Source organism: Bos taurus, chromosome 15 (genome assembly GCF_002263795.3).
Source record: "Bos taurus isolate L1 Dominette 01449 registration number 42190680 breed Hereford chromosome 15, ARS-UCD2.0, whole genome shotgun sequence".
Taxonomy (NCBI): domain Eukaryota; kingdom Metazoa; phylum Chordata; class Mammalia; order Artiodactyla; family Bovidae; genus Bos; species Bos taurus.
This window is the reverse complement of record NC_037342.1, coordinates 24,321,098-24,334,029: the sequence shown is the minus strand read 5'-3', so window position 1 is coordinate 24,334,029 and position 12,932 is coordinate 24,321,098. Positions and strand designations below refer to the sequence as shown.

The following is a 12,932-nucleotide window of genomic DNA, read 5'->3' as shown; positions in this document are numbered from 1 at the left end:
GCTCCTGCTCTTGCCACTCCCACCTTCCAGCAGTGCTCCGGACAGTGACACCCAGGCTGCCTTCCCCGGCACCCATTCGGGTTACAGAAAACTTAGCCATCCATGCACCAGTCAAAGGCAGGGGGGCTGGTGCTGCTGCCTCGCCCCATCCAAGCCAGCCAGCCCCCTGCCACGGGCTGCTCCAGTGGTGTTCAGGCACCCTCCTCTGTGCCTCGGTCACCAGGAGTTTGCGCCGCTCAGCAGGGTGGGATGCATATGTTTCAGATACCGTCTTTCCTGCTGGGAGCAGCTGCATCTGTGAGTGGTTCTCCTGTGGTCCATCTCCCTGCCGCCCCCCTCACAAGGAAGGGTGGAGACATCACAGTGCTCCCAACTGTTGTGAATTCCCTTCCAGGAATCCTCCCTGATGAGTCTGGGTGCTTCTCTTAGGCGGGCTGTGTGAAGGCTGACCACCAGTTTACTTCCTAGCAGGAGTGGTGAGCCCCTGTCTTTAGAGTGAGTACTAGTACTAAGTCAATGCACTCGTGTCCAGCTCTTTGCAGGCCTTAAGGACTGTAGCCCACCAGGCTCCTCTGTCCAGCAAACAGGGCTTCCTGAAGAACCCAAGGCATATGTCACCCATTGGATTTAGCTTTGAGGTACTATTCAAAATTCTGGGCAACTATAAATATGGACAAGGTAGCAAGAACACCTGGCTTTAAAAATAAATCCATCAATTAGTAGAGTGGAGTGTGATTCCAGTTTCTTTCAGTTCTACATCAGAGGCCAGCGACTAAACAGTTGTATTACCCTAACCCTAGCTGCTAAGACACACCTCCAGTCCAGAAGCCCATGAATCTATTTCTGATTTTCCTCCCATTCCAAAATGTGTCTCACCCTTGCGACTTTCCCCTTAGAGCTAGTCCCAGAGGCTCAGAAGGGTAACATGAATATTTTAACAGGAACTTCCTGGAATGCCTTCTTTGCAAATGGTGAAATGTTCACCATTCAAAGGAAGGCCAGTGGAGAAGATAACACGGAACTCATCAAATTCTAACTGCATTAAGTTTGGCAAGTCCCTGAGTTATTTTCTTAAAATGCCTTGCACATAATAAAAGCTTTTGGCTTGAAACCTTAATTGATTGATGTCCCTTTCTGTTTTTCATACATATGACAACACACTTCTCCATGTGTAACCACAACAAAGAAATGTTTTTAATGCTAATTTGCCACAAATGTATGAGAAAAGACTGAGCTGAAGCTAAGATTTAATGAGTTCTATTTTTATTTCTCATTATTTTCCCTACAAAGTAGCAGGTAGATAAAAGCACCGTGGCAGTTTTAGGTGAAAAACATCTTCTTGCTCAGATTCTTTCTCGAAAAGGAGACTCTGTCCAGAATGCAGATCACTTCCTTCAGGGGATGACATGCTATTGACTGCTTGGGAATCAATCAACAGGGCCTGCTCCACTCCCGAATTTTTTTTGTTTAATGCCTTTGTGTCCTTTTTAAAGGAGAGTTAGAAAAACAGACTTTTTTTTTTTTTTTAACAGATGTTAGTTTGTGCCCTTTCTTTGCAGAGGAAGCCATAATCACATGCTGATGGAAAACATCGTCAGCACCTGCACCCTGGGGATTAGGGTGAGGGCTGCAAGCCACCAGCAGGAGCAGGTGAGCTATCTGACAACAAAGACCCTGTTTAGACCCCAACAAATGCACAGAGAACGAGATTTTTCTGACAGGTCTTTTTTCTTCTTCTGCTGGGCTGCTGGTTTTTCTTTGTTCTGGTGGATTGTCGGCAGCCCACCCCCACGAAGCAACCAGCGGCGTGATGAAAGACTTCGGCAGCATCCAAACCTTGGATTCAAGTCTCTGCCAGCTAATTACTCACTGTGGGCATGTTGCCTAAATTCTTCATTTCCTCATTAGGAAAACAATATCTGTTCTCCCCAGCTCAAAAAACAAAACACCAACCCTCAAAATAACAGTAAAGAAAGCACAAGATATGTGAAAGTGCATTGTCATGCTTAAACCCCACCCAGCTATGTGGCAGGGATATGGCACAGGGACAGTTCAGTTCAGTTCAGTCACTCAGTTGTGTCCGACTCTTTGCGACCCCTTGAATCGCAGCACGCCAGGCCTCCCTGTCCGTCACCAACTTCCGGAGTTCACTCAGACTCACATCCATCAAGTCAGTGATGCCATCCAGCTATCTCATCCTCTGTCGTCCCCTTCTCCTCCTGCCCCCAACCCCTCCCAGCATCAGTCTTTTTCATTGAGTCAACTCTTCGCATGAGGTGGCCAAAGTACTGGAGTTTCAGCTTTAGCATCATTCCTTCCAAAGAAATCCCAGGGCTGATCTTCAGAATGGACTGGTTGGATCTCCTTGCAGTCCAAGGGACTCTCAAGAGTCTTCTCCAACACCACAGTTCAAAAGCATCAATTCTTCGGTGCTCAGCTTTCTTCACAGTCCAACTCTCACATCCATACATGACCACTGGAAAAACCATAGCCTTAGGTGTTAGGAAAGTGGGGTGGGCTCCTGCTGCAGGTCAGCTGAGCTCCTATTCCCAGCCCCATGCTTGGCTTCCTGTGGTTCTAAGAACACAGATAACGTTCTTCAGGCCTTACAGGCCCTGCAAGGTCTGGTTCCTTCCTACTTCACCAGCCTTGCCTTACACTTTCTTCTCTTTCCATCTAGAACTGCTGTCCACCCTTTAGCTTTTAGCCAGTTACCATTTCCTTAGGGTACCCACTCATCGAACCTGACTAGGTTAAAGTCCTCCTATTGCATGATCGTATAGAACTATGTGGTGGTGGTGTTTAATCACTCGGTCATGTCCGACTCTCTTGCAACACCACAGACTGTGGCCTGCCGGGCTCCTCTGTCCATGGGATTTCCCAGGCAAGAATCCTGGAGTGGGTTGCCATTTCCTTCTCTAAGGGATCTTCCCCACCCAGGGATCAAACCCGTGTCTCCTGCATTGGCAGGTGGATTCTTCATCACCAAGCTACCAGGGAAGCCCATGGAACCATGCACCTTTCCAAGTTTGTAAAGTCTGTCACAATTACAATTTCCACTGATGTGACTCCCTGTCAATATTTGTGTCCCCTAATTGCCTAGATGAGGGGCAGGGACAAGTTTTGTCTTACTCCTGGTTGCTAGCACAATGCCTGGGATGTGGTAGGTGGACAGTAACATTTGTTCAAAGAGATGGATGAATGATGACATGGGTCCTCCTTGTAGATCCTATGGGATCCAAGGACAACTCTTGGCTATTTGAGCTTCGATGGCACCCCACTCCAGTACTCTTGCCTGGAAAATCCCATGGACGGAGGAGCCTAGTAGGCTGCAGTCCATGGGGTCTCGAAGAGTCGGACACGACTGGGCGACTTCCCTTTCACTTTTCACTTTCATGCATTGGAGAAGGAAATGGCAACCTACTCCACTGTTCTTGCCTGGAGAATCCCAGGGACGGGAGAGCCTGGTGGGCTGCCGTCTATGGGATCGCACAGAGTTGGACACAACTGAAGTGACTTAGCAGCAGCAGCCTGGTTGAAACTTGGCCTCGAGATCTTTGAAATGTAATCGAGAAAGGATAGTTGATAAAATGGGCATCAAAACCAGAGAAGGCCAGAATACAAATTTGATGCAATCCCCTTTTATACTGAAAAATTCATTTACCTAAGGCTTTTAGATCTGTGTATGTGAAGTGAACATATACAAAAGGATATATGTAAAAGGGAAAAGAGCTTTCTGGAGAAACCGATCCCTACAGGATGTTATTCTGGGTGAGAAGGTATGTGAGTCAGGTACTGCAGACAAAGCTGCACCAGGGCAGACTCATTTCCTCAGAAAAAATAAAGGGAACTGATATGGGCTACGCTGGCAAACGGTTTATTCTTGTGTTGGTATGTGCATATTCTTGTTGAGCAATGGGTACCTCAAGATGCCAGGGCTAGGCCAGGGCTCTTCATTAGAGAAGGAGAAGCATCTGAACACAAACAGTACAGCCTAAGGGCAAAGTGCACCACCAGTGTGTGGAGGGAGGGTCTCCTGGGTCCTGTGAGCAAAGGTGCCTTTGAACTTGAAGAAGCGATCTGTGTGAGGACATTGGGACCATCACGCTTAGTTGTTCTCCTGTGGGAATTGTCGATAGGGTCAGTGGTGACTCTTAGCCAATTAGGGGAGTGGGAGGCAGATGGTAGTGAAAGGAAGAGGGCGAGTTTGCAGGGTAATTTCAGCTGATGAGCAGGTTTACGAGCAAGCAGGAGGCTTCCTCTTGAGGACCTGCAGAAATTCCTAGGGAAGATTTGGGGCGGATGGTCAGGAAAGGGGGACAAGCAAAGGAACTGGGGTCATTGTGTGAAAGGGACTTTATTGGTAGCTACAGCCTAGGTAGGTCATCTGACACTTGGATTAAAATGTAAGGGATTTATGATGTGAGTCATATAGTAAAAGGTATTTCCAGGAAGCTGACAATTCTTTCCAGGTATATGCCCATGTTGGGCAGTCCTTGGGCACAGCCACGCAGGGATCTTCCTAGGGTCAGTGCTGAAAGTGCCCTGTTCTGGGCAAACCAGGATTGTTGGTCACCCTATCACTCACTCACACCATTTCTTACCTTCATGTTGGGGAGACAGACCACATACAGCCTCCTAACATAGCAGAAATAAGAATATGTCTTCCCTTTGGAATATTAAGAATCTACAAAACAGCAAAGATATATTGTGACACTCCCTTTCAAATCATGCACCTGAAGCTGAAAATGAAGGCAAGGAGGGTTCCAATCCTGAGGTATTATTCTAGGCCAATATTTCATTTTCAATTGCCAAGGTATATTCTTAAACTTTTCTATCTACATGTAGAGTAGACTAGTTTTTCTAGGATGGATGCAATTTTGTAATGTTTTCCTTGGTAATAGAAGAATCAAGTATATAATTCATAAGTTTAACAGCATGTTATGTAAATAAAATCTAAATCAGATAAATATGCTTTTAGAAACTGTGCTTTGATTTTTCATTCTGAAATTAGGATCATCACATCACTAAGACAGTCAAATTCCTGAACAAACAGGACAGTGACCACCACCCCTAAAATGAGGCAAACAAATATAGAGTGAAGAGGGTAAGGAAGAAAAAGGATTCTACTGACATTCCTCTGTCCCAGAGATTCCTTGAGAGAAGCTTGTCCTAGATGAGCAGGGTCCTAGGTCTTGGCATTAGGTAGAACGAGCCATCAGATACCTCTGCTGGAGCACAGGATGGTGGGGCTGTTGTAGGAACAGCCATGTGGGGAAAAGTCACATCTTCTTTTCCCAGGCAGGCTGAGAAGACGAGGAGTAACCCACCAAGGGCCAGGAAAACACCAGAAGCCCAACCCAGGTAGAGGGCATCTCCAAACTCCCACCGAGGCACAATCTCAGGGATGCTGTCATCCCAGAAGTCTTGGATTGTGGCGTAGGCCACCCAGGAGACGGGAAGGAGGGTAGTGGCCGCAGCTGATGCCTCCAAAGTCCCTCCCAGGAGACAAAGCCTCCTTTTAAGCACCCGTCTGATCCTATGAAACTGGAAGCATTCAGCCCCAAAGCCAGAGAGCAGAAGCCCCATGAGTCCGAGCCCATGGGAGGCCACCATGAGGATGCGGGACGCCTGGAGCTCCTGGGGCAGAGACAGGAAGGACTCAAAGGCTTTGCACACGGTGGCGACTTCCTCCTGATCCACGCAGACCTCCCAAAGCCCCATGGTCCAGGTCTCCATTTCGTTCAGCTCCAGACTGAGAGTCTTCCACCGGGGAAGGATAGTGGTGACGCATAAGCAGATGCAGCCAAGGAGAGAAAGGAGCAGTCCCCCTAGCTGGATTTTCCCGTGGAAACTCCAGGACATGGTTGCTCCCACCAGAGAATAAAGGCAGAAAGCAAAGGAGGAGAGGCGGCTCAGTGACAGCGTCAGGCAGGACTTTTGGGAAGCTGAGCAGAAGGTCCTTCAGGTTTGGGGAGGGTTCCTGTTTCAGTTTTCTAGGCGGCTGATGCCAGGGACTTGGCAATGTTTGGGTTTAGGGGGTGTGCCCAAGATTAGATGTGGGGGTGGATCCTGGGGGAGGGGCCCATGAGAGGCAAAATAGTCAGATAGTAAACCATCAATACATATTTGATGAGTACATTCAAAAAATTCCTCCCCAGGTCCAAGAAGACAAGAATGATGTTCTGGGAGTACACATTTAATGTAATCTTTCCGGAGGGTAACATGACATCATGATTTACACTTTTTGTTGTTTTTTTTGGTTAGTTGCTCAGTTGTGTCCGACTCTTTGTGACCACATGGACTGTAGCCCATCAGCTCCTCTATCCATAGGATTTTCCAGGCAAGAATACTGGACTGGGTTGTCATTTCCTTCTCCAGGGGATCTTCCTGACCCAGGGATGGAACCCATGTCTCCTGCATCTCCTGCATTGGCAGGCAGATTTTTTACCTCTGAGTCACCAGGGAAGCCTTTTACACTTTAAAATATATACACAGGTGCATGCGTGCTCAGTCGCTTCAATCATGTCTGACTCTGTGGGATCTTATGGACCGTCACCTGTCAGGCTCCTCTGTCCATGAGATTCTCCAGGAAAGAATAATGGAGTGGGTTGCCATGCCCTTCTCCAGGATATATATGCATACTTTGTCCCAACACCCTACCTCCAAGAATTTATTGTGAATATATACAAAGATGTATGAACTAGTGTTGATCATTGTGTATTATTATGTACAGTTTAGGCAGCTGTTTTAAATTGATGTAGAAGAAATTTTAATGACGTGAAAAATGTTTTTGATATGTTAAGTGACAAAAACAGTGACCAAACAATATATAGGTTCACTTTCACAAAAAAGTGCATATATCTGTATCTATATGTATTAATATGTATGTGTTTGTATATGTATATATGTATTAATATGTATGTGTGTGCATATATATACACATATATATGTATATATATACATATATATGTGTGTGTGTGTGTATATATATATATATATATATATATATACACACACACAATATACCACAACGTGTTAACCATGGTTATTTTTAGTGGTTAGAGCATGGATGGTTTTTTATTTGTGCCTATGTATTGAATTGGCCAAAAAACTCGTTCGGGGCTTTCCATAACATATAATGGAAAAGCCCAAATGAACTTTTTGGCCAGCCCAAAATTTTATACATTTTACAGATTTAATCATTTAGTGATTTCGTAGGCAGAAAGAAAAAAAAAAATCTCCTATCCAAGGAGTTTATTCAGACCCAGAATATCGCAGGAGGTAAGCGCTTCCACCTCCGTCTCCGGCTGACAGCAGCTGTAAATAGATGGTAGTCACACCAGCTTTCATTCCTACTTGCTGCTGCTGACAAGAGGCAGGCTCCGACAGGAAAGGAAATAATTCGCATTTACTGAGTGTGGTTAAAAACCAGACTTTTGGCCAGATTCTTTGTCCTTATTTAATGTTCACACCCGCGCTGTGAGATACAGGTTAGGGAGCTTGCCAAGGTCCCCCAGCTGGTACGAAGAGATCCAAGTCCTGAGCCCGCGGCTGGGACTCATGTTTCCTGTGCTGTCTCCCGCCCGTACAGAGACGCTTCCTGCGCTGCGCCTGCGCACTGGTGACACAGCACGCCGCTGTGGGCTCATCTTTATGGCAAAATACGAAAGAAAACTGGGGTTTATTATATTGAAGACGTAAGTGTTGACCAACGTATTCCCCTATTTACATTTTAATCTGAGTCCCCTGTAGTACACTAGGAAGTGAAAAGGGGGCGTGGGATAGTAAGGGGGAAGCATCTGAAAAAACAGTACCTTGACTTAACCTGAATGACACCTCAACGCTTAAGCAGCCTGATTAACTTGTCAGTCTTGTAGGGGTGGACAGAGGTGAGCAGAATCTTCTGGAATGTCTCCTTTCCTTTCATGTTTTATTATGGAAAATTTCAAACATAGATAAAAGTAGAGCAGATGGCATAAAGAAATCTCATGTACTCTCACTCAGCTTCAGAAATTCACTGATAGCAATCTTGTTTCATCCATACCTGCAGCCACAGCTCCCCGTCCCTCCTTTAATCCTGCCTTGAAACAAATGGGATGCTCTTTTAAATTGTAGTCTCCTTCTGCTGCTTTTACAGCAACCACATGTTCTAATCAAAGCGATGGCAAAATATTATGCTTCCCTGGAAACCCTGTCTGCTTGTACTATATCCATCCAGATTTGTGTTTGACACTTTGCTTCCTGAATCCAGGCATGCCACATGTGTGTGAGACATGTTCGGTCAGGAGGAGTTCTTTCAGACACTGTTCCTTCCTTCTTTGGCTTTTCTTCAGAGCCCTTTCTTGTGAAAATCTGTGAGTTAGGAGATATACAAACCAGGATAAGTATGAATTATAAAAGAGATCAGGTAAGGAAAAACAGAACCCATTTATTTGTTAATTTCTTTAACAAAATTTAAAATAAATATCTGGCTGCACCAGGTCTTAGTACTGGCATGTGTGATCTAGTTCCCTGACCAGGGATCGAACCCTGGTCCCCTGCACTGGGGGCATGGAGTCTTAGCCACTGGACCACCAGGAAGTCCCCTAATTTCTTTAAAATTTTTTTTAAATTTATTTTTTATTGAAGTATAGTTGATTTACAATGTTGTGTTAGTTTCTGGTGTACAGCAAAGTGATTCAGTTATATAAATATATATATATACACACACAACAGTTATATAAATATATATATATATACACACATGTAAATTCTTTTTCAGATTCTTGTTTATTGTAAGATATTATAGTTCTCTGTGCTATACAGTAGTACCTTGTTATTTATCTGTTTTGTATGTAGTAATGTGAATCTGCTAAACCCAAACTTCTAATTTATCCCTCTCCCCCTTTCCCTTTAGTAACCTAAGTTTGTTTTCTGTCTGTGAGTCTATTTCTATCTTGTCAATAAATTTATTCGTATCATTTTTTTTTAGATTTCACATATAAGTGATACTATATATTTGTCTTTCTCTGATAGGTCCATTTGTATTGCTGCAAATGTCATTATTTCATTCCTTTTTATGGCTGAGTAATGTCCCATTGTATATATACCACATCTTTTTTAATTCATTCATCTGTCAATAGACATTTAGGTTGCTTCCATGTCTTGGTTATTGTAAATAGTGCTGCTGTCAACATTGAGGTGCATGTATATTTTCAAATTCGTTTTCTCAAGATATATGCCTTGGGGCTTCCCTGGTGGCTTAGAGGGTAAAGCATCTGCCTGCAATGTGGGAGACCCGGGTTCTATCCAAGACTCGGGTTCAATCCCTGGGTCGGGAAGATCCCCTGAAGAAGGAAATGGCAACCCACTCCAGTACTCTTGCCTGAAAAATCCCATAGACAGAGGAGGCTGGTAGGCTACAGTCCATGGGGTCGCAAAGAGTAGCACATGACTGAGCCACTTCACTCACTCACTCACTCATGACTAGGAGAGGGATTGGTAGATCATATGGTAACTCTATTTTTAGTTTTTAAAGAAATTTCCATACTGTTTTCCATAGTGGCTGCATCAAATTACATTCCCATCAAGAGTACAGAAGGGTTCCTTTTTCTCCACACCCTCTCCAGGATTTATATTTGTAGCCTCTTTGATGATGGCCATTTTAAGTGGTATGAGGTCAAACCTCATTGCACTACTTTTGATTTGCATTTCTCTAATAATTAGTAATTTTGAGCATCTTTTGACCTACTTTTTGGCCATCTGTATGCCTTCTTTGGAGAAATGTCTATGTCTTCTGCCAATTTTTTTGATAGGGTTGTGTGATTTTTTGGTTATTGAGTTGTATGAGTTGTCTGTATATTTTTAAAATTAGCCCCTGTTGGTTGCATCATCTGCAAATATTTTCTGTCAGTGTGTAGGTTGTCTTTTCGTTTTGTTTATGGTTTACTTTGTTGTGCAAAAACTTATAAGTTTGATTAGGTCCCATTTGCATATTTTTGCTTTTGTTTCTATTGCTTTGGGAGACTGACCTAAAAAGACATTGTTATGATTTATGTCAGAAATGTTTTGCCTATGTTTCATCTAGAAATTGTTTGGCCTCATGTTTTACACTTAAGTCTTTAAGCCATTTTGAGTTTATTTTTGTGTATGGTATGATGGAGTGTTCGAACTGCATTGATTTACATGGCAGTCCAGCTTTCCAAACATCACTTGCTGAAGAGATACACCACCCCCTGCCCCCTGCCACGTTGTATATTCTCGCCTTCTTTGTCGAAGATTTATTGATGGTAGGTGTATGGGTTTATTTATGGGCTCTGTATTTTGTTCCATTAATCCATATGTCTGTTTTTATGCCAGTATCATGCTGTTTTGATTACTGTAGCTCTGTAGTGCTGTTTGACGTCTGGGAGGGTTATGCCTCCAGTTTTTCTCTTTTTCATCAGTATTGCTTTGGCAATTCTGGGTCTTTTATTGTTCCATATAAACTTGAGCATTATTTGTTCTAGTTCTGTGAAAAAATTTCATGGGTAATTGGAAAGAGATCTCATTAAGTCTATAGATTGCTTTGGGTAGTATGGCCATTTTAACAATATTAATTCTTCTAATCTGAGAGCTGTTAATTTCTTTTTCTTAATTCAAGTGTTCACTTGTACTTGGGTACATTGTCTGTGTGTAGCAATCCCATTCCATTCCCTATGCTCTTTACTGTTCTTCCTGACTCTTCCTTGTCTTTTGCTGGAAATTTGAACAGTCTTTAGCTTATCCAGTGCTCAGGGAGAGGTGGAACTTCTACAGTTTAGTTTCTTAGAAGAAGATTCCAGAACTTCAACCTGATAACTCTTTCCATTCTTAATTCAGATTCCTTCTTACTGTGAAACCTCCCTGATGCAATCTGAGACTGGGTTGCTGCTGCTGCTAAGTCGCTTCAGGCATGTCCAACTCTGTGCGACCCCATAGACGGCAGCCCACCAGGCTCCCCCATCCCTGGGATTCTCCAGGCAAGAACACTGGATCGGGTTGCCATTTCCTTCTCCAATGCATGAAAGTGAAAAGTGAAAGTGAAGTTGCTCAGTCGAGTCCGACCCTCAGCAGCCCCATGGACTGCACCCTTCCAGGCTCCTCCGTCCATGGGATTTTCCAGGCAAGAGTACTGGAGTGGGGTGTCACTGCCTTCTCCGTCTGAGACTGGATACTCCTCCAATATTTCTTCTGCCCTTTGTATCTTCCTTAGAGGTAGATTAAGCTTCCAGGGCTGTTACTTGTACGGATCCCTTCCAAGGGCTGCACTTGGTTTTATATTTTTTATTTTACATTCTTTTCCTTAAAGAGTCCTCCCCCTCCTGACAATTGTGTAAGATTTAGGTCCCACAATATCTGGATCAATCCCTTAACTACCTCCAAGATAGTAATGACCAATATTTTTTCCTGAGATTATTTATTCACATATTTAGGATTCCCAGCCTAGCAGTGTCTGTCATATAGTAGTTGCTCAAGAAATATTGTTACAAGTTTTCAAGAATTTCATCTGCAGGTCCTTCTTTCCTCACTGGGCATTTGTTAGTATAAATATTTAGATTTCAAGGAGAGGCTGACAGGTCCACCAAACAAAAGTTGGTTAATCTTCTAGAGAGAGGCACTTCTCAAGATATTATGGCTTCCTGTCTCAACCCCAAATTCATTTCCTTTGCTTATGTCACAGGAAGATTCCCCTGCCTCACTAGTACAAGAAGATTGTTCCATGGACACTTAAAAATGACAAGAACCTTCAGGTCAGCATCCACTTGGGGTCTACCCTCACAATGTACCTTTAAAATTTTTTTAAAAAGCATTTTAATCAATGCAATATATGTTTATTGTAGAAAAATAGAAAAATCAGGTGAAAGAAGAGAATAAATACCATCAGTTCATCACTAAAAGTTAATTTGGTATACATACTTTATATTTGTATCTATTTGTATATTTGTATCTATTTATTATTTTTAATACTCTAAGTTTATAAGCATGAGCAGAAATGAGAATATCAGGAATCCTTGCAGTTAGTCACAAACTAGAGTAGGCGGGTCACACATATTCACACTTTGCAATTACAAGTGGGAGACGCTGCTCTCATCAACTTTGTATGTGGCAGCCGAGTGCTGGCAATTTTAATTAGGTCATTTCATACTTGACGCTGTGTACTTGTTCTGAGAACACCTCCCAAATTAATTACTCTTCTACACCTTTCCCAATAAGGACCTTATTTTTGTTTGAACAAAGTTTACATGTATGTTCATTTTTTTTTTTTTAGAACTTTATAGCTTATAAAGCTTTATAATTAACCCTGTGCCCAGATCCGTGGGTCAAGAAGATTCCCTGGAGAAAGAAATGGCAACTCACTCCAGCATTCTTACCTGGAGGAATCCCCATAGACAGAGGAGCCAGGTGGGTTACAGTCCACGGGGTGGCAAAGAGTCGGGTATGACTGAAGTGACAGCAGGCAGGCACATATGCACATAGTATATTGCGAACATCTTTTAGTATGTAACACTTGAAAAGTGAAACAAATTTTTTAAAGTTTTGATAAAATTGATTTGTAACCTCTGACAGAAAGCTCTAAGTATCATGTTCCACTCCATTCAGTACTAATGTTATTTATACTTCAGTTCAGTTCAGTCGCTCAGTCGTGTCCGACTCTTTGTGACCCCATGAACTGCAGCACGCCAGGCCTCCCTGTCCATCACCAATTCCCGGAGTATACCCAAACTCATGTCCACTGAGTCAGTGATGCCATCCAATCATCTCATGCTCTGTCGTCCCCTTCTCCTCCTGCCCTCAATCTTTCCCAACATCAGGGTCTTATCAAATGAGTCAGCTCTTCACATCAGGTGGCCAAAGTATTGGAGTTTCAGCTTCAACATCAGTCCTTCCAATGAACACCCAGGACCAATCTCCTTTAGGATGGACTGGTT

The 12,932-nt window shown here is 43.4% G+C and overlaps 1 protein-coding gene across 1 annotated transcript; it reads right to left on the bottom strand.

The window, feature by feature from the left end:
• Positions 1-5,172: 5,172 nt before the first annotated feature.
• CLDN25 (claudin 25) lies at positions 5,173-5,941 on the bottom strand. The gene has a single exon (XM_002692993.3). The coding sequence runs from the start codon at positions 5,863-5,865 to the stop codon at positions 5,173-5,175; it is 693 nt and encodes a 230-aa protein (XP_002693039.2). The 5' UTR covers positions 5,866-5,941.
• Positions 5,942-12,932: the final 6,991 nt, after the last annotated feature.